At 43.9% G+C, this 23,030-nt stretch overlaps 1 protein-coding gene across 1 annotated transcript in view; it reads right to left on the bottom strand.

Annotated features, from left to right (window-relative positions):
- LOC124613923 (multiple epidermal growth factor-like domains protein 10) overlaps positions 1 to 23,030 on the bottom strand; it is a 145,372-nt gene that overhangs the window by 77,370 nt on the left and 44,972 nt on the right. The window contains exons 5-6 of the mRNA XM_047142676.1: positions 8,292 to 8,456; positions 334 to 480 (exon numbers count right to left, since the gene is read on the bottom strand). Of these exons, the coding sequence (XP_046998632.1) occupies positions 334 to 480; positions 8,292 to 8,456 (312 nt within the window). The remainder of the gene's footprint in view (positions 1 to 333; positions 481 to 8,291; positions 8,457 to 23,030) is intronic.

The raw sequence follows: 23,030 nt of genomic DNA, 5'->3' as shown, positions 1-23,030 counted from the left end.
GCGCTGACAGCCCTCCACTGCCCATATGGGGCAGGTGAATTAAATCACAATAAAGAAAAAAAAACGAGTGGAAGCAGTTATCAGTGAGAGCAGCGTAGCTTTTCTCACCTGATGATGGCGGCCAGGTGGACCGCTGAAATATTGTGCTCAGATGACAGTTTGATCCGGCTGGAAACCCGACAAGAATCTGATATACTAATGCACCGGGAAAGTCTACATAGGTACGATATGAGGCCATACTTTCGAGCACGTACCACTGTGTAAACGTGCCTATCAAGTATGTATGGAATGAATCGCTATGCCGGCAATCACTACATTGTGAAAGAGACTCACCCAGTTTGCAGGCGCCGTCGCTGTCCCGGAAGAAGCCTGCTTTGCAGGCACAGGTTTTCAGCACGGAGCAAGTCTCCCCGAAGCCACACTGCGTGTCGTCGGAGCAGGTCGTATTGCCGCACGTCGAATTGCCGCACTGGATCACGTCTGTAAATATGTTGTCAATGAAAAGCGTGGAAAGTGTACATTATGAATCCGCTACACTGCAAAAGGAGGTACTGTTTACAAAATGTTATGAAAAGAGAGACATAATAGTACGTGTTCCTTATAAAAATTCACTATGACTCTATGACAAAGACTTCACTGTACTGTAGAAAGCTGACCTCCTGTGTCTATTCAGTTATCTGTGGCATTTTCCATATTCTATGGTTTTAAAAAGCAAAAGCGATGTACATCTCACTTTTGTACTTCTTTCTATTGTAGATTCCAGACGAGAAGGTTCTGTATATTTCGTTATCATAGCTACTAATGAAAAAAAAAAAAAAACTAAATGCTTAGACAATGCATTATACTTTATTAAACGTATTGTACTTAGCACCATGCTCAAATCATCCAAAACTTGTATTTTCACCCTGTAGCGTGACACCGTTTCAAATTTCAGTGTCCATCAATAGAGCCTGCAGTTGATGACGTTATCGACGTCCGTTTAGTTTATTATTATCATCCAAATTTTTATTTGCATTGAAAACTAACAGAAACTTTTCTGCTCTCCAACAAAGACTTATGTGAATGATGATTCTGTTTCATTAACAGGTATTTAACCAGTTCATGGTACCAGACGAAGAAAAAGAATTTCATTTCTTATTGTCGTCAGTGTGGTGCGACCTTATTTCGTGAACATTTTACTTCTGGTTCTAAAAACATTCAAAAGCCCAAACCGGTCGGAACAAGGCAGCATTACATCCCGAACTACGTTTGTTTCAAGACAGTAGGCATTGATTTATATCAATGAGACAAATTGAAAATTTGCGCTGGACAGGGATTCGAACTAAGGTTTTCTGCTTACAAACCAGATGCATTGACCACTACATCATGCAGACACATTGGTCAAATGGTGCAAATGGCTCTGAGCACTATGCGACTTAACATCAGTCCCCTAGAACTTAGAACTACTTAAACCTAACTAACCTAAGGACATCTCACACATCCATGCCCGAGGCAGGATTCGAACCTGCGACCCTAGCGGTCGCGCAGTTCCAGACTGTGGCGCCTAGAACCGCTCGGCCACCTCGGCCGGCTCGATTAATATGTTTATTAGTTTTGACTTAGGGCAATAGGTAAGCACCTATGAAGTGAAAAGCAATTGAAAAGTGTGTTACTACTTGACCACTGGAGACACGTTCATTGGCAGTTACCGTAGTTCTATCGAAATCAGCTGCTATTTGACAGCTAGCAGGGTGGAGCACTCCCGCCAGCAATACACTGTATTGCCACTGTTCCTGCCGTAGCATTGCGCCTGTCAGTTGCCGGCTAGGAAACTTTTCCGGACGCCAAATTTCCACCTATTTTAAGAAAGTAAACAAAACTCTGATCCTAATCTAAATTACGAACAGATTTAGAGACACTACAAAGAACTATTTTATACTGGTGTTTCAGACTTTTACGTGAACTTCGTAACAGATGGAGACAGGCCCGCCGGTGTGGCCGTGCGGTTCTAGGCGCGTCAGTCTGGAACCGCGTGACCGCTACGGTCGCAGGTTCGAATCCTGCCTCCGGCATGGATGTGTGTGATGTCCTTAGGTTAGTTAGGTTTACGTAGTTCTAAGTTCTAGGGGACTGATGACCACAGATGTTGAGTCCCATAGTGCTCAGAGCCATTTGAACCAGCCAGATGGAGACTTTATTTAAGGGGGGTAGGACGTCCAACGGGCCGACTTGGAGCAGGAGAGGCACCACAGGACATTTTATTTTCTACTGTCTATACTTTTACAAATAAATTCATAAAACTTTGTCAGCATGACCAGGAAGGATTCAGCATTCACACTCATAGCAGTGGAAGTGCAAAAAACATAACAAAATAAATTTTTTTTAGATATGAAATTCCATCATTTTTTCACTTACTGTTGGCTGCATTTGTTGCTATAGGTACATTTTTCTTCACAAGTAAAAGAGATTCTTTGATGAATTTTGCACAGCATACAAACCATACTTACAGGCGTATGAAACTCTTGAATTTTCCAGATCTATTAAAAACTGTGGTAAAAAATAAGATAATTAACTACAAAATTTTATTCTTTTCTAAACATAAGGTTTAAAACGTAACAGCTCATTCATTTTTTGATAAATTAAATAGATTCTATAGTTTCAGACACCTGTAAGAATGGTTTGTATGGTGTGCAAATTTCATCGGACAGTCTTCCTTACCTATGAAAGAAAGTGTACCTATAGCGACAAATGCAGCCAATAATAAGTGACAGAAATGGTGAAATTTCACATGTAAAATAATTATTTTGTTATGTTTTTGAACTTCCGCTGCTACGAGTGTGAATTCTGAATCCTTCCTGGTCATACTGACAAAGTTTTATGAATTTATTTGTAAAAGTATAGACAGTAGAAAATAAAACGTCCTGTGGTGCCTCTCCTGCGCCAAGTCGGCGCGTTTGACGTCCTGCCCCGCTTAAATCGTCTTCCTATCGCCACGGGGAGAGGAGCGCTGTGACAACAACTGTCTACAGGCGGCACCTGTTGCAACAACACCGCACGTTCGGATCTTAAACAACAACCGGCGATTACGTTGATTTTTTTGGGGGGGGGGGGGGGGGGGAATCTCAGCACCAGGAACAAGTTGTACCACATAAACTAAAGGTGGTAGACGTGTTTCTGAAAGATGATGTCTGTTCAAATTTCTCGCCAGTCGCATATTAGTGGCGCTAGTAGTGCCACTATGAGGATGTAAACCAGGTTTGCTTTAAATACACTTTGTAACGTTCGTGAACTTTGGTTAACTCTGATACTTTACATGGTGAGTTGATGTGAATCAAGAGTGCCTTTAAGGTGACAAAGGCGCTTTTATCAACACCTCACTGAGTTTGGACGAGGCCGTGTTATAGGACTACGAGAAGCTGAATGTGGCTTCTGCGGTATTGCAGAAAGACTTGGCAGGAATGTAGCCGTTGTACTTGACTGCTGGCAGCGGTGGTTACAGGAATGTGCAATTGCAAGGAGTCCAGGCCCTGGACGGCCACGTGACACTACCGTGAAGGAAGACCAGTGTGTTCGGCCCATATTTCTGGCGCATAGTACTGCTTCTGAAGCAGCAATCTGAGCAGTAGCTGACACCACTGTGACACAACAAAGTCTTAGACATCGGTTACTTCAAGGACAGCTCCGAGGTAGACCTCCATTCCACTGCATTCCGCTGGTCTCTAACCACTATGTTTTGCGATTTCAATGGTGTCCAGCGTGAGCTCATATGAGGGCAGGGTGGAGACCTATTGTGTTTTCTGACGCAGCTGGTTCTGTCTCGATTAGAGATGGGGAAAGTCATCCATCCTTGGGAACTAATTCACTAGTGATCGCTCTTTTCTGGGAACCGTTTAGTTTTACTCGTTCACCGTTCATTGTGTTTGGTATATGGTTCTTATGAAAAATTGAGAATTAGTAGCATAGGTGACTGAAGACGGAAGGCGTCAAGAGGGGGCACTTGTCTCCCGCCTGGAGTACTGAGTTTTTATTCACAACAGAATTCTCACACACTTGTAATTTTCGTGATTCTGCAAAACATCTCGTTTAGCCAACTGTAGCGTTATGTGGCTGATCGCAGTGAAATAATATAAGGTGGCGCACGAAAAACCGGCCCCGAGTACAGACTGCTCGCCAATTACGATCGATTTGTTGACCGCTACGAGCAGAACAGATAAGTATGTAATAATTAGACAGTGGAGAAATAACAAATAAGCTAATGCAAACAACTTCGAAACAATAGATGACGATTGGTAAGCGACAATGAGTAGTCTAGCACTCGGGGCCAGTTTTTCTTGCGCCACCCTGTACCACTGAAATAATATTGTAGGAGTTTTCATATTCTCGATTACGAACCGCGGGATTCATTCGGTTGTAAGTCGGTCTGCCTTCTATAGCAGTGAACACGCTCTTTTACCTTGGATCAAAATTAGACGGAAAATGGCCACTCGTGTGTGCCGTGCCGACGTCCTTTGCATGTGTAATAACAAAAAAATCTTGCCTTTTTACAAGTATTTCTTCTGCTGTTTACCGAAATAGTGAAGTAAGCTGATACGCCGTTTTGTTCCCTGAAGAGATGTATGTACTACATACAACGTAATTTTTATGTAATTTACGTAATTATAAAATACATTTTAATTACGTTCGCGGACGCTGAATAGAATACGAAAATAACCGGAAGTTCAGAGTTCAAAAAAGGTTTGAAACAGATCTATATTGGGCGTGCGAAGCCAACGAAACAAACAACAACAACTCGATACTGAACTATGAGCAGTCGGCAGTGGAACTGCGACGAGTGACCACGCGAAGAAGGACCAGTCCGGCCGAGCGAGACCGAGACAGAGACAGACGGGAACGGGACCGAGGCTGGAACGAGACCGGCCGACGTGCCGTTCGGGAACGACACCGACCGTTTCCCGTTCCCGGGAACTATAAGTAGAAAGCCGCGACCGAAGCGAACTATGAACGTTCCTTAGAATTCGTTCCTCTCTCATTCAGTTCATTTTAGTGACCCGTTACTTTGGACCCGTTAGTTGGCGAACGACCCATCTCTAGTCTCGATGACAGGGATGGCCGTGGAGTAGGAGGAGGCCAGTTCAGAGCCTCCGATCAACCTGTACAAGTGCTAGACACATTCGATCTACCTGGAGTTATTGTCTGGAACACGATTTCGTATGATTGCAGGGGCATTCTAATGATTATTTCATACACCCTGACTGCAAATTTGTACATCAGCCTCGTGATTCGACCTGTTGCACTGCCTTTCATGAACAGCATTCCAGTGAGTGTTTCCAGCAGGATAACACTCGCTCACATACCGCTGTTGTAACCCAACACTCTCTGCAGTACGTCAACATGTTGGGTTGGCCTGCTCGATCACTATATCTGTCTCCAATCGAGCACATGTGGGACGTTACCAGACGACGACTCCAGCGACATCCGCAACCAGAATTAACTTGCACGTTTGCATCCTTGCATTTAACATTTTAGTAGTGATACCGGTTATTACGAGGTGCATTCAAGTTATAAGGCCTCCAATTTTTTCCCCCGGACTGGAAAGAGATAGAAACATGCACGTTGTTTTAAAATGAGGCCGCGTTCATTGTCAATACGTCCCAGAGATGGCAGCACCGTACGGCAGATGGAATTTTACCGCCAGCGACGAGAATGAGAACTGTTTTAAATACTGAAAATGGCGACGTTTTCCTTACTTGAACAGCGTGCAATCATTCGTTTTCTGAATTTGCGTGGTGTGAATCCAATTGAAATTCTTCGACAGTTGAAGGAGACATGTGGTGATGGAGTTATGGATGTGTCGAAAGTGCGTTCGTGGATGCGACAGTTTAATGAAGGCAGAACATCATGTGACAACAAACCGAAACAACCTCTGGCTCACAAAAGCCGGTCTGACGACATGATCGAGAAAGTGGAGAGAATTGTTTTGGGGGATCGCCGAATGACTGTTGAACAGATCGCCTCCAGAGTTGGCATTTCTGTGGGTTCTGTGCACACAATCCTGCATGACGACCTGAAAGTGCGAAAAGTGTCATCCAGGTGGGTGCCACAAATGCTGACGGACGACCACATGGCTGCCCGTGTGGCATGTTGCCAAGCAATGTTGATGCGCAACGACACCATGAGTGGTACTTTCTTTTCGTCGGTTGTGACAATGGATGAGACGTGGATACCATTTTTCAATCCAGAAACAAAGCGCCAGTCAGCTCAATGGAAGCACACAGATTCACCGCCACCAAAACAATTTCGGGTAACCACCAGTGCTGAAAAAATGATGGCGTCCATGTTCTGGGACAGCGAGGGCGTAATCCTTACCCATTGCGTTCCAAAGGGCACCACGGTAACAGGTGCATCCTACGAAAATGTTTTGAAGAACAAATTCCTTCCTGCACTGCAACAAAAACGTCCGGGAAGGGGTTGTGCGTGTGCTGTTTCACCAAGACAATGCACCCGCACATCGAGCTAACGTTACACAACAGTTTCTTCGTGATAACAACTTTGAAGTGATTCCTCATGCTCCCTACTCACCTGACCTGGCTGCTAGTGACTTTTGGCTTTTTCCAACAATGAAAGACACTCCCCGTGGCCACACATTCACCAGCCATGCTGCTATTGCCTCAGCGATTTTCCAGTGGTCAAAACAGACTCCTAAAGAAGCCTTCGCCGCTGCCATGGAATCATGACGTCAGCGTTGTGAAAAATGTGTACGTCTGCAGGGCTATTACGTCGAGAAGTAACGCCAGTTTCATCGATTTCGGGTGAGTAGTTAATTAGAAAAACAATCGGAGGCCTTAGAACTTGAATGCACCTTGTAATGTACCAGCATTTCATATTTGCAATGCCCTAGCTCACGCTTACACTAACCTGTGATCTTGCAATGTTAATGACTTAAATATGTTACCTAGACAAATATATTCCCGAAATTTCATTACTTTATACTATTTTTCGGTGTCATTGTAAATTATGTCAGTAGAGGAGAGAGGAAAAAATGGATCACAGACTAGACTGAAAAGGAAGTCGTAAGTATGACATTAATGTAAGTAAAATGGTGATGGTGGGACGCTTAGTCAGGATATTGTGGTGTCGGTTGACTGAACTCAGTGTTCAATATGAGATTTTCACTCTGCAGCGGAGTGTGCGCTGATATGAAACATCCTGACATATTAAAACTGTGTGCCGGACCGAGACTCGAACTCGGGAGAGCTTCTGTAAAGTTTGGAAGGTAGGAGACGAGGTACTGGCAGAAATAAAGCTGTGAGGACAGCGCGTGAGTCGTGCTTGGGTAGCTCAGTTGATGCCGGCGCGGTAGCTCAGCGTGTTCGGTCAGAGGATTAGCTGCCGTAAAAAAAAAAAAAAAAAAAAAAGTCTTGGGACGTCCGCACCGAGCAAATACAACGAACGAAAACGAACAAAATGAGATTTAAAAAAAAGTTTTTAGAGCGCTTGCCCGCGAAAGGCAAAGGTCCCGAGTTCGAGCCTCAGTCCGGCACACATCTGCCTGGAAGTTTCAGTCTTCAAAGCTCAGTCAACCGTGGACACCACAAGATCCTGAAGAAGATCCCACAGAGGGGTCGAAACGTCATTCGTGTAGAAGAAATGACACGGCCTAACGTCCCAGGAGAGTTTACGATCGGTGACAACGGCCACGAAAACTTGGAGACTTACCTATTAATCAGCTTACTTACTTACTCTTTTCCGTATGTCTTTGTTTTCATTTGACTGCCCCTTATCACTAAATTTTATAAAACCGTATTAACTAATATCGTAGTGGTAGGTAGTTTCAAAACTATTTAAAAGAGAAGTTAGGACCATTTCAGCATGAATGTTTACGGATTTGCTTGACCCACGAGCGAATGTCACCGAGAAGCTGACGGTAGCAGATGCTTGAATACAGACTACAACTATGCACGAAGAACCTAGTTTTAAAATTAGGAATCCCATACACATCACTGCAGCAGGGGCCAGAACGTCACGATTGGAGTATTTTCAGAGCGCACAGTTATTTAAACTATCATTCTTTACACGTTCCATACGCGGAACGGAAAGAGCGCTAACACGTAATAGAATTGGAAGTACCCTTTGCAGTGCAAAGCACAGGATTGAAACGGTGTGTCGGATTAGGACTGGAACCCAGTAAGATCAGTTCCCGCGAAAGGCAAGATTCCGGGCGGTTCGAGTCCCGGTCCAACACACAGTATTAGTCTGTTAGGAAGTTTCAAACCAAAGTAAGTAGCAAAATTATTGTAGCGTGCTGTACTTACTGGGAATGTTTTCGTCATCCTTTCTGTTCTCTACATAAGCGCTGGCAATCACCATTGCTCTGGAGGCTGCGGCTCTACTGCTCGTGGTGCAGACGTTCTCGATGCACGACAGCGACGTGTCAGCGTGGCTGCAGTCCTCGTCGTAGTCGCAGGAGTCACCCGCGCCTGCGTCACAAAAAGACACGCAGGAGCAGCCGTCAGGGTCGCGCTTTCAGAAATGAAACGACATAAAGCAGCTTCTCTACACCTAAAGTAACACTCAGCAGAAGTATGGACGCGCAACGCAATGTTTCCTATGACTTGTATTAACTCTGGTTTCCTTTCAATCCATATTCAGTGCTCACTAGTCTGTTCATCCCATTCAATAGGCCCTGTAATTTTGTAGAAATGTCGTCGCTGTATCGTTTCATCCTGACTACTCATTCTTTCCTTTATCTCCGTGTTTCTTCGCTGGACAGGTTAAATAGCAATGTAGAGAGGTTGCATTTTTGTCTAACACTCTTTTTGATCCGAGCACTGCTCTCTTTTACCTTCATTGCTATTGTTCTTTTTGCTTGTTGTTCATATTGTGTCTTAACCGCCTTCCCTTGTAGTAGTGATTCCCAATATTTCTGCAACTATTGCCCCTAAGTGAAATTAGGTATTAGTCAGTACCCAAGCCTCCTCCATCTTTCCCACAACCTTCATCAAAATTAGCTCCGGAATAAAATTTAGAATGAAAAAGAATTATCTTCGCACACTTTTATTTTAAAATTATCTATACCAGGCGAACTTCGTTCCACCTCTGAAAATCTTTATATGTTATAGCTGATCCGGCAAACGTTGTTTTGCCATATAAATTATCTCTAGTCTATAAAAATAATGTATACGTGTAACACAACGTATACTTGTAGCAGAATAGCCGTTGTTGGAGGGAGCTCGTGACACAAACAATAACAATGGCCGAAAACTGTGTAGGGAGTGAGAAAGGGCTTAGAGGGAAGTCCGGCAGAATCGGCCACTATTAGTTCTAGCGTTTCTACGGTAGATCGCACGGATTTAACAATTGTAGCCGATACACGGCTCATCCATGAACATACAAACATAGCGGCAATTTCGTGTCGAAACGTGTTCGCCAGCATTATGAATAAGGCCAAGCGCACACGCCTCGATTTTTATCGTACGTAAAAATATTGTACGATTAAATTATTTTAGAGTAACAAAGGGGAACATACGAGCATCTTTGTTCCACTAAAAGAATTTGATCGTACGATGTATTTCCGTACGATAAAAATCGATGCGTGTGCGCTAGGCCTACATGTCGGTTTGGCGAATGACTCGTGCTACCTAGTTAAACTTCTCTGTCTAGTTCGGTCGATTCAAAGAGGCATATTCGAGTCCTTGGTTTTGGTACGTTTTCTTCAATTACGTGTCTATCGAATAGTGAAAGACTATCACCGATAGACACCCGACGGGGATAGCTCATCAAGTGATAATTGATCAGTTTTCGACCGGGGGTTGACCACCCTTATCACTTAGGGGTATGAAAAATACATTACGACCGATGCTCAGACGTACCGAATATACATTCAAAATTTCATCAAAATCGATCGAGCCGTTGATCAAGTGATAATTGATCAGTTATGGACCGGGGTTGAAAATTATTAAATTACTGAAATCTCTACTAATAAATAGTGGTTGGTGGCAGAAGGGTGAAAATTTAGGGTTGGGTTTTTTTGTAATGCCACATCAAAAAAAAAAAAAAGGTTCTGCCCAAAAAATAGGAAAAATAGATTACGACCGATTCTCAGACCTACCAAATATACATGTAAAATTTCATCAGAATCGATTGACCCGTTTCGGAGGAGTATGGCAACTTACACTATGACACGAGAATTTTATATACAAAGATGACGACTGGTAAATGTTATTTAGTTTTTGTAGGTGAGTAATGACTCAGTGAGACTTTTGGTACCACTAATTTCTAACAATCTTTTACTATAGCTTGATGAAGCAATTCTAAGTGGAGAGCGAGTGCTATCTACCTACAACTCTTCCTCAGGAAAGAAAGCTAATATCCACGTTAAGGACAGACAGTTGGTCCTTCCTCTGCACTATTCCGCTCCCTAACGACAGCGCTTCACCCACACCTTGCAGATCTCCCCCCCCCTCCCCTCCCATTGAAATTAACCAAGTTAAAATCTGTACACTATACTTATATGTGATGTTTGAAACTTTCCCGGCGTACTGATCGTTCCATAAAAACACGGGAGAACTGCCGTAAGTCAGTAACATCTTGCCACGAAATTTCGGCACAAAGTCTTTTGGCCATCTTCAGGTGAGTACAGCTGTAGAAGTTATTCTACAGCTGTACTCACCTTAAGATGGCCAAAAGACTTTGTGCCGAAATATTGTGGCAAGATCTTACTGACTTACGGCAGTTTTCCCGTGTTTTTATGGAACTATACTTATAGTTTGTAAATCACTTGATTGCTGAACTTTTTGCTTCACACTGGAAGAAAATTAAATACTTCAGTCTGCTAATGTTTTGTGTCTAATCTCTGACACTAATAATAATAGTAATAGTTATAATAATAGTAATACTTATAATAATAATAATAATAATAATAATAACAATTTTGGTTCTCTGTGGGTCTAAAGCGTCTAAAAGCTTAACAAAAGATAACACGGTCCATTGTAGGCTGTGTATTATTGATCTTTATTTAATTTGTGCGAATAGCTGATTTCGACTTTACCATTTTCAAGCACATGCGTGACATTCACTTTTGTACTTCACGTTTTATGTAGTGTAAAGTATTGGATTCGTCACACACGCGCACACACCCACACACCCACACACACACACACAGCCGTGCAAGTCATGGGAGGGCAATTTAGTGTTATCAACGAACAGTTGTGCTACGCTATAACTACAGATAACGCTAGGGAGGAAGCTACTAGCTCCTATGGATCTACCAGTAGGATCTGGCCTGAATGAAGAACAGTGATAGCTATTCTGAGCCAACTTCCGATTGCTTTCAAATACAGAGTGGAGAAAAGATAGACCAAGCAGCTCATGGTGAAACACCTTATTAAATCCGAGGATAATCCACCATTTAGAGTGTTGTCAGCTGACTGACAATGAACCCACAAAGATGTGGTAACAATGCTGCAAGATGACGAGAGAGTCAACCTACAGAGAGTCGTTTCTCCTCTCCTGTGGGCCTTGTGAAGAAGGCGTACGACCCTTCTTCGTCGACTACCGACGACTGAAGGAAATCACGAAGAACGATGTCTCTCCATTGTCATGCACGGGTGACGCTCTCGAATGTTTGAAAAAAGCAAAATATTTCTCAACTACGGACATGCAGACAGGCTACTGGATAACTGATGTTGATGAGGTTGACAGGTAAAATACTGCATTCATAAATCCTGAGCGTATCTACAAGTTCGAAGTCATGCCGTTTGGACTGTGTGATAATACAGCCACATTCGAATATATGACGGTCAGCCTAAATGGACAACGTGTTTTTGTTATATCGATTTTACAAAGACATTTAAAAAACGTCGAGGCTGCCTGAGAAACTTGCAGAAGTATGTACCGAACGCAGGCCTCGGTCATCCTGATGTAGGTTTTCCGTGATTTCTCTAGATCACTTCAGGCAAATTCCGGGATGGTTCCTTTGCAAGGGCACGGCCGATTTCCTTCCCCATTCTTCCCTAAACCGAGCTTGTGCACCGTCTCTAATGACCTCATTGTCGACGGGACGTTAAACACTAATCTCTTCCTCCCCCTCCTCCGCCTCCGCCTATATGCGAAACATTGCCTCTTCGCCGCCCACTAAATAATATCTTGGGGAATCTAGTGAATGGCGATGAAGTCCGTCCTAATCTGGAAGAAATTTGAGCAGCCACAAATTTTCCGACTCCTCGGCGCATTCGTGTGAGAATTTTTCTCGGACTATGTTGTTACTAGCAACGATCTATAATCTGTTCCAAGTGACGTCTTTTGGGAGAACTGCTGCAGTGAGACGCCAAATATCCCTCGAGTGAAGTACAGGAAAGTTATTTCCTGGTCCTTAAGGAGGAGCTAACACATTCGCCGTCCTAGCATTGTATGACGTGATGGTAAGACAGAACTTCACCCCGAGGCCGAGGCTAGCATTTGTATGTACATTTATACGTGCAGTTCTAGTGCAGATTCAGGAAGTTGTTGAAAATGCAATGGCTTATACTTTCGAGTACTCCCGATGTCCGAGATGAACTACTCCACGACCGAGAAAGAGACACCTGCAGTTCTGTGGGCCATCGACAAGTTCCAGGCGTATTTATTTGGCAGGCTGTTGTGACGGCCCATCTTCGTCTATGCTGGCTATTAGCCTGAAGGGTCCATCAGATCGACTGACGGTACTGGTCCTGAAGCTTCGGTCCTGAAACCGTATAGAAAATAGGGCACGTATGCACTGTTGCATTTAAAGAAATCCTTTGGCAGTATACCGGAGTATAAAAGAAATCTCAATTATTGCTGCATAAAATGACAATTCTGCTGAACAGAAAGAAGATCCAACACTATTGAAAATCATAGAAGTCTTTAGGCAGACGGCACAGACTAAAGGAGAATTTCAATTAATGTACAGAACTTTGTATGAGAGGAACTATAGGTGCCCGTCTACGGTCAGCTATCCTGATGTTCTTCCACGATGCAGTTAGTGACACTCGCATACAATACAGCGAAGCAAGACACGCTGTTCTTTCTGTTCCGTGGACGCTAGGCTAAATCGACAATGGATGCACTGTTCTCGTTTTAACTGGACGACACTTGGGATGACTACCTGAAACATCTCATCACCAGGACTGAAAAACATGGCAGCTGACTCGCATACGAACGCTGGATGCCCAGGAGAAAGATCGACAGCACTACAGTGTAACGCTAAGAAAAGCTAGGCGACATACAGCCCAGAAGAGTTTTTATGGATTTTTACACCTGTGTGGAATGTGGAACAGTTGGAAAAGTTACTGAAACACTGCTGTGGGCCATATCGTAATCTTCGACACTTGTTGGACGTCGCATACCAGTTGGATTAGCATGACCCCTCACTCAAAAGTGTAGAGGCGTCGTTCACATATTCCGTACGAAGCAAGCGCTACTACCATATAGTCCATGGCACAGAACGACAATGGGGGCTTCTCGTTGTAGGAAAGTGAAGACCCGCTCGACGATCTCAAATCTTCGTTTGGGGAGGCCATCCTCGAAGCTTATCACAACGAAAACGACGGGAAAACACGACCATAGTGCGAGGCTGCGCCTGAGCTGCAGTACAGGAGACCACTGACAAGTTCTAGATCCAGGGTGCTGTAGTTGGCTCCACTGACTGAACTAGTGTATCGCTGTTTCTTCATGAGACGGTGCGATACCTAGTGATTAGCATCGCTGGTTGGCGCGCTGCCGGTCAGCAACAGTTATTATTAAGTTTATACCATTTCAAGAAGGTTTTCGACATTTATTATTTTTATAAATCTTTTATACCTATAGTTTTGTGGACTCTCTGTATAATTCAGATGTGCACCGTCACTCATCACCACTGTGTCGCTGTCATGCTTGCCCTAAATCCATGGTGCGTTGAGGGTTTTCCATACCCTTCAACTTGTGCACAATCGCTCTCTTGTACATAATAGTTTCCTGAATGTTGGGGAGCAGATGCAAAAATTCTGCATCACCGTCCTGGAGAAGGTCCTAGGTTTGGCAGGGCTTCCCTTTGACCCGTTATGAAGTATCAGGTGTGTATATGTGTTGTGTGCACGACTGTGATGTTGTAACATATTGATTATTCTTTGCTACTGTAGTGTTATCGTGAAGCTGTGAGAAAGGAGGACAGACACTCCAATTCGCGGAAGCAGAGACGATGCTGAGGGCAGACGAAACTAGAAGAGATATTGTTACATGAAGTAAACAGTGAGGGGAGAGCCTTGCGAAAATGCAGACGCCCCCAGACGCGGTCCCAGGGCCTTAGTTACTCTTAAAGGAATTAACATGTAACATCATATGTCGTCTAGACGCTGTGGTAGGTTGCCACCGTAGAACTTTGTAGCCAACAGGCACATATTAGCGATAAAGCCAGCTTGATACCAGCCCTGAGAACAGAAACGTCAGTAGGCTCACAAGAATTATAAAGAGAGCGAAAACGCCAAAAAAATGTTGACCTAGCAGTCCCTACTCCGGGGAGCCCTAGGGGCGAGGCTAAATGACGTGTAATAAAAATGTTGCAAGCCTTACTTGGCAGAGCAGTTACGTTTAGCTTTCAGCTGAACAATGTTGATACGAAATACGGACCCAGTTAGTGCAACTGCATTAACATCCCCACCTTATTAGCAGTAGAGGGGACCTAACTAAACCGTGATTGGCAGGCGCCTGCAACAGACCTGCGGGCTTGGCTGGGTGGCTTTAAGTGGGAAAAACAGTGCCCCCACGCGACTCCTTAAAACACCTAGGTTCCGCATTTTGGCGGAGTTCTCAGTCAGATGATCTGGCCGCCGAATCAGCGTCTGTCGACTCCAGCCTCGGTCCAGCTCACCGTAAGTCTGCTCTCTCACTTGGAATGCCTCAGTGAACAGTGTCACATTCAGTATGTTTTGTTTTGCAACTAAGTTGTTGGCTTAATATGCTGCTAGTGTTTGCTACTGTGGTTAGCATCCACTCCTGGGACTTCTGCACTGGTTTCTGTTGTAACAGTGTTATTCATGCTTTTTCTAACACTAGAACTAGCCTCCAGTGTATTAGTTAGTCCTGTATGGAATAAACAACTAATTCAAAACCCGGTTTGTCCAGAGTCTCCACAACGAGTTCCCTACCAAGTGTCATCACTTGCATGTCTAGTAAACGCCTGTACCAGTGTTGGCTGAGATAGAAGAAAACAATCAAATGCCTTCACTGTGAATTGTCCTGCCTTCTGCTCTGTACCGCTCGGGAGTGGAGACTGACCAGTAACCCCTCTCTCCCACTCCCACTTATGTCAGGACACGACAATGTGTGCTTGTACAGTGTAGTGTTGGGTTTGTGTTATGGATGAAGGGAAGGGAGAGGGTGAAACCCAATGTCCGCACGTAGCCTACTCTTCTCGAATAGCACCAAGGGTGCCATCGAGCATAAAATTCCCATCCGCCGGACAGATCACCAGTAACTGTGTCACATACTCTCACTTCAGAGACACAGCGGAGAGATTTGGAATTTAATCCAGGATAGTGTCGCAAAGAGTGGAGATCAGGAATTTCGCGTCACCATCTATCCTCTCATTACCGACCAAATACTGTAAGGGAAAATTTTCCACCACCAGGATCCGAAATTGGTGACCTCAGAGTCGAGTGTCGTTGCACAAGCGGGCGTTAGCCAGCGCGGTTATGCAGGCGGGTTTTGTCTTTTACAGATGGAAGCAAAATCCGGTGTGAAATGTGTTCATATTTCCTGTGGTTCAGAATGCATCAACCAGAAGAGAAATTCGCAATCGTCGTTTTATGTGTAACTGTAGTCTGAAGTCGCCACAGACACGATGATATTGAAACGCTGCACCACTGCAAACACAGTTTGCTCCGCAATATGTGATGTCTTGTGTGAGGTATCTATATTACGAGAGACGGTAGTTTTATTTGTAATGCTTGCCACACAATTCTTGTTTCCTGTGTGCATGGGTAGAGAAGAGTTTTTGGATTCCAAAGTTTATATTGCCAAGCAGTCAGTACGTGCTCGCTAGTACTCCGTTGTCAAGTATTGATAGAATTGAATGTGTTGACTTGGTACGTGCTGGTGTGGAAGCCAGATTTCGGAATGGAGTTGCTGCAGCTTGGAACATGTCGAATAAGGTAACATCTGGCTATGCATTGGCATGCGCGGGCAATACATGAAGCAGAATGTCGCTTTTACGGATCATTTTCAGTTTTAGCATTTCCAGTATTGTAACTTGTGCTTTGTCTATTAGAACATTGTTGGTTTAAGCACTTCATGGTATGTATGAGCTCAGGATCACATCACCCTTCACCCTTCTACTTCTAAAGTACTAAATGTGAGAGGTAGTTTTAACTAAATTGTTCATTTCCTGAGCTTTCTGTTCTATATTCAAAGCTACTAGTATTGTTAATAACAATGCTCAACACATTCTCTAATTTCGCTAGTTAATACACAAATAAATCACAATACTTTTCTAGTTATTAGTTACTGACCTTTAAGTCCCACTTGCTCACTCAAAAGATCTCTAAACTTAGTTTATCCAGACACGAATCGCATCTCGCGCTACCCGGTTACTATCATATGATTCGCTGGCACTTGGCTTTCTCGCCTTGCACTTAGCATGCAATATATCCGTAATATCAAAAGTAGCGTGATTTCACCCAGCGCATATTGTTGCACATGACTATTTGCATTGCAATAGCGCTACGTTTCGGTTATTGCACAGATAAGCCATATCGTTGTTAGGACCGGGTTCAATGTCTAGTATGTCTAGGGAGCAGTGAGTGTTAATTCATTTAGCGCAGATTCTGATTACGTCTGGCTATCAAATATGTTTATTTTGTACGTGCGTTAATTACTGTTGTTAGGCCAACCGTACTATCGTACTGAAAACAATGTGTTAAGAAATATTGTGATGTTCGTGGTGAATAAATCCGTTGCAGTTGTAATTACGAAGTCCCTTCATTGAATAAAGGAACGTAAACTGCCCCTATTTCATGACATTAATTCCACCTTCAGGTACTATTGTAACAATTACTGAAGACTAAGCAGGATACTAAATGTTGTGTACATAGTTCCGCGTAGTCAGCGCGTACACAACTTTCCCACTAGAGCGCGCCCTGCTAAGCACAACAGCGCAGGCGCAGCGCTCATCCGTCTCTGCACTACGAGATGGCGCTGTCTTAGAGATGGACCAAATTCTGCTTCCGCCGATCCGCATATTAATATGTAATGCAGCCAATGAGATTGCTGCTAACGTAGAACCTTTTCTCCTCGCAGATCACACTCGCGCAGTGATACCTGAACGCGCGAGGTATTATAACGATTGTACAGACCTCCGATTACTCAGTCTGCTTTAGTCTGCATTTGTCTGCATCAGTCTGCATTTGTCTGCATCAGTCTGCATTAGTCTATAGCCAAGTTTCAGTCTGCGCCTAATAAGATTACCATATTCCTGTACATAGTCATGAAGGTAAATGAATAGACACTTTGTCAAGTATCAGAGATATATGAGAATAAGATTAACGTACCAAGACCAAAGGAACTTCAGATTGTCAATTATAAACAGCAACCAGATTTAAGTTACGTAATGTCTATGATTTTTATTTGAATAAATGTGTGTGAAAATTTATCAAGTTCTGTTTAAAGTTGGTCACCGTCAATCTGCTACTCTAAGCGTGCAAGTGGCATTTCTATCGTATGACCTAAAGGCATAAGATAAACACTCCACGATAAGACCACGAGACATATTGCTGACACTCGCCTACTTCGTTAGAGCGACAAGTCAAGTGATCTGATGGTGTGTGTACCGAAGGTCTTACAGTACGCACACCACACTAAATAAAATTAAGAAACATTAGGGGGGCCGATAAGGCTGTGTACCACCACAAGAACGTACCTTAATTGTGTACAACTAAACTTACAAGTGAGTTGCACGTGTGCCGCCGAGTGTACTCAAAATACATTTACCTAACCGTTTACCTCAAGTTTTATGGATCGACCCCATATTTTTCATGCCTCACCCGCACAGGCTCTCTCATACCACTGGTCAAATTCGTTAATTTTTCTGCACTACTTATATGTTTTGTGGCAAGCAATTAAGGTACGTTTCTACTGATAGTCTATGGCCTTAACACTCCTCTCTGATGTTAAGTAATTCTGTTTAGCGTCCTACTTAGTCTTCATCAGTTCTTACAGTAGCACCTGAAAATGACATTAGCGTCCGAAACGCGCATGTTTCTATCGAAATAAATGAATTTTATAATTATAACTGCAACGGATTTTATTTACCATGAATAATTCAAATGACATTTTTTGGGGGTCTCATTAGGAATATGTTAAATATTGTGTTGCTGTATACCAATAGCAATGGATGGGATACTTTATATTCAGTGATTGTTCAGTCATGATGTTAGGATCTTATATAGTCACGTACGTAAATCTTGGTTTTCTTACCACACAAACCAGTGTTGTACAATTAAAGGATTGTATAAATGTTTAGGTGAAAGATGACAAATAGGCATAAAGTTTATGTAGTTACACAGCAGTCACATCTAGAAGGTCAAATCTACAGACTTCACAGAGGCTGCGTATAGCGTAGACAACCATACACGGTGGAACTCTTAAGCTCGGACGTTTCACGTAGCTACAACCAGAAAGTTAAACATAGCCACTAATAAGCTTAATGTTACAGCAAATATACTCATACAGGTTACAATCTTACAGCACAATAGCTACATGTAGATAGCATGCGTAGGGGAAGAGGGAGTGGTTCTTAAAACGAGGTGGCTGCTTGACACAGTGTTCTGTCGTCGTCATTTGTAGAACTCTAGGGCGACTGTCTGGATCACACGGTAAGTTCTGCACTATACTTCGGCAGAGAGACTAGTTGCCATCTTCAGGTGTTCCCTGATGATTATTGTTCTGCTTTTATCGGCGTCCTACATAAATTGGCGTCTATCGCCTCCATCACTCTGTTCGTATAGCTAGGCACGCCGTTGCCGCGTTGGGTTTCGGGATGGGGTGTAGTTGAGTGGCGGGAGGGGGTGGGGGGAAAGGGAGGAATTGCGACGCTCGGCTTTGCTTTCTCTTGGCTCACTGCATGACTCTGTTATAGTCCGCTATCGTTGTTGACTGGGGTCTTGTACTCCAAATTCGATGGCGCCTTTAAACACGCAATCCCCGAAAGAGAAAGATTGTCTAAGTATCTTGGTTTTAGAGTAATTAGTATTTAGGGAAAAACGGAACGCTTTTGAGACAACTTTATTTTGTCCGTACGTGTCTGCCTGTCCTTCCATCTTTTAAGGCCTTTTTCTCAGGAATGGGTACAGTCAAGTTGAAACTGGTCAGGCACCAAGTTCGACGCTGTGGTGTAAGCAGGCTCTGCACCGCCAACACAATTACGTATATGCTTCGCGAGCCAGGTGCGGCCCCTCTTCACCTCGAAGGTTGTTTGTCAACAGAAGAGTAGCCATCTGTTCACCGGCGAGCATGCTGCAGCCGCCACGACGTCTGGGGGCGCAAGTTGCGCCGGTGCGGAGCGTGCAGATCGCAATCAACACCGCTGCAGTCGCGGGTACCTACTCGCATTTTCGTCCGCACCGTACGTGTCCACCTGAGACGAGGCCTTTAGTCTTCGATGAACGCATAATCAGGTCGAGCGGCTGCTCCTCGAGAGTCAGGTACACTACGAGCTCCACCGACCATCAGCCACCACGATGAGCCACTACCTACACGACGCCAGCCTTAGCTGCTGCTTGCCTGACAGTGCCGTTTTTGCCCTCGTTGTGAGCTCCGCATGACGCTGGACTTCCGCTTCCTAAAGAACTTTTTTGGGTGCTGGCTGCCTTCGACTCACAACCTTGTGGGACTGTGTGGTTACGGCGCCTCGTTGCTCATCAGTTGGCGGTCCGCCACCTCCTAGACTCATGGAACCTGTCGTTAGTCATTCACGAATGGCAAAAAGTCATTTTATCGTATGAACCCAGGTTCTGTTTACAGCATCATGATGGTCGCATCCGTGTTTGGCGACATCGCGGTGAACGCACATTGGAAGCGTGTATTCGTCATCACTGACGTAACACCCGGCGTGGGGTGCCATTGGTTACACGTCTCGGTCACCTCTTGTTCGCATTGACGGCACTTTGAACAGTGGACGTTGCATTTCAGATGTGTTACGACCCGTGGCTCTACCCTTCATTCGATCCCTGCGAAACCCTACATTTCAGCAGGATAATTCACGATCGCATGTTCCAAGTCGTGTTAGGGCCTTTCTGGATACAGAAAATGTTCGACTGATGCCCTGGCCAGCACATTCTCCAGATCTCTCACCAACTGAAAACGTCTGGCAATGGTGGCCGAGCAACTGGCTCTTCACAATACGCCAGTCACTACTCTTGTTGAACTGTGGTATCGTGTTGAAGCTCCATGGGCAGCTGTACCTGTACACGCCATCCAAGCTCTGTTTGCCTCAATGCCCAGGCGTATCAAGGCCGTTATTACGGCCAGAGATGGTTGTTCTGGGTACTGATTTCTCAGGATCTATGCACCGAAATTGCGTGAAAATGTAATCACATGTCAGTTCTAGTATAATATATTTCCGCAATGAGTACCCGTTTATTATCTGCATTTCTTCTTGGTGTTAGCAATTTTAATTGCCATTAGTGTAGTTTAGTTCATGTTAATAAACAAACAGATGTTACTGGAACTAGTACATCTCAATTAATGACTGCTACACCTCTCGTCCACCATATACATCAGACGATCCCTTCCCGGTGTTAAAAAGTTAACCTTCCGCAGTCAAATGATATGGCCATTTATGTTAGTTTTGATACTCGCAAATACGGTCATCAAAACATGTCAATACACAATTAAGTTTGTACGGTACCGCCAGAATGCAAATCCAACTAGCACTTGTCTGATACTTTTGCATCGTGATCGGACACGACTGATCTGGTGCTCTGACGTCATCAGGAGCCACCCGAAGACGGCAGTGTAGAAGCGTGGACAACTTACGTGAACCGGGCGGACCCTATAGAATTATCTACGTTAGAAATGCGCCGGAAAAATATTCGATCGCATGTCGTTCTCAATAGTTACATGTGACTTCTAAAACTTCACGACATTTATAGTCCAAGTTTTGGACAAGCAATAACTCAAGTTCTGGTTTCTTGACAGATTACAAGAGATTTAACTGTTGAACATAATAACCATCATCGATGTCACAGATTACTATTTTGTTTCTACTCAGAGAGTGACCAAAATGTTGACTTTCTTCCATGAGTTGAAAAATGATTTCCGGCGTCTGAACTTCTCTGATTCAGAATTCCTTCCTACACTCGCTAACTATTTTGCTTTGGATAGCGGCTGCTGACATCCATGAGTAACTGTCTGTTACCTAATTACGCCTTTTGTCAACAAACTAACATTTACTTTCGTTGGTATTTCAGTGTTAAAAGCAAGGCCAACCTTGACGCTCTTCATGGATATGCAGCCCGATTTCCTCCAACTGTCTACGCGATATCTCGACGGTCTCTAACCGGCTGCCATCTTCACGTGAGACTGTTAGACTGCAAGAACACGATCACGCCGGAACTGAGGTAACAGGAGATACGGCGGCCCCTTTATACCCTGGTAACAGGCCGCCGCGGGTGCGCGAAAAACGCAAGGCCTTCACTCTGTGACGCGAAGAATTGCAGAGCCGCCTGCGGTAGAAACTATCAAAAGCGATAAATCTCAAATTAAGATGGATCCGGCCGAAAGACAGACCGTTATTGTTTCGTATCTCAGAAAACAGGATTACACATTTTGCTTCTACGGAAATCGTCATCTCTATGAATGATGTAATCGATTTAGATATATTCCCTAAATAAAAAATTCCAGTAATGGGAAGCCGGGGAAATAATTTGCGTCTCCTTAAACCGCGTATTATGAACATCATTGAGACAATGTTCAGAAACGGCAGATTTTTCAGGCTGGAGCAAGCGTGTGTGACGTTGATGTTCCACTCATCGGTCATGCGCTCTACGAATACGAGGAGTACCCAAAAAATAATCGGAAGAACTTTTTAAGAGCCAAATATTTTCAAATTGTTACAAAACAGCCTTATTCCCTTCAAAATACTCTCCATTACAACGAATACACTTGTCCCAGCGGTGCTTCCACTGTTCGAAACATTTTTTGTTGTCATCTTTAGAAATGGTTGACAGATCCTCCCCCTTTTTTTTCTCGACCTCTTCAATGTCGTCAAATCGGTGTCCTTTCATGCTCCTTTTCATGTGTAGAAATAAGAAAAAGTCGCACGGAGCCAGGTCAGGCGAGGAAAGTGCATATGGCAGCGGAACCATGCCATTTTTAGCCAAAAACTGTGTAACAGAGATGGCTGTGTGTGCAGCTGCGCTGTCGTGGTAGAAGAACCAGTCTCCTGTCTGCCAAAATCTTTGGTTAAAATTCGCTGAACCGAGTTCCAAGATAACCCACTAATCTCTGACGGTTGATCAGTTGTCTGTCGATGGTCTGTGAGCACAAGCTTTCGAATTTTTTCAATATTTTAATCGATTCGGGCAGTTGATGGACGTCCAGAACGAGGAATGCCATGAATCGATGTCGCCTTTTTTAAATCGAGCAAACCACTGATGCACTTGCGTTTTTCCCATAGCGTCATCATGGTAAGCTGTTTTCAACATTAGAACAGTTTCAGCAGCATTTTCCCAAGTAGAAAACAAAATTACAATGCTGCAAGTTGTTTTCTTAAACTTGCCATAATAAAAAACTAAACAAGAACGAAACAGTGTTAGCAAAAACAATTACTGCAGATGCACAGAACAAGCCAGGTCGACAACACACTCGGCACTGAACTGGCAATGAGTCGCACTATACGCGCCTAGCGGCAGAAATGCATACTACACAAGCTCCGCCAACGGCAATGTTATTTTATCTTTTATGTGTCCTTTTTTGTGTCCCCCTCGTAGTCTGTCCAATATAAGCCTTTCCACAGTGACAGAGAATTTTATATGACCAGGCTTCCTCAACCTCAAATCATC

This window comes from Schistocerca americana, chromosome 4, assembly GCF_021461395.2.
Source record: "Schistocerca americana isolate TAMUIC-IGC-003095 chromosome 4, iqSchAmer2.1, whole genome shotgun sequence".
NCBI classification, from domain to species: domain Eukaryota; kingdom Metazoa; phylum Arthropoda; class Insecta; order Orthoptera; family Acrididae; genus Schistocerca; species Schistocerca americana.
This window is presented reverse-complemented; position numbering and strand designations above follow the sequence as displayed.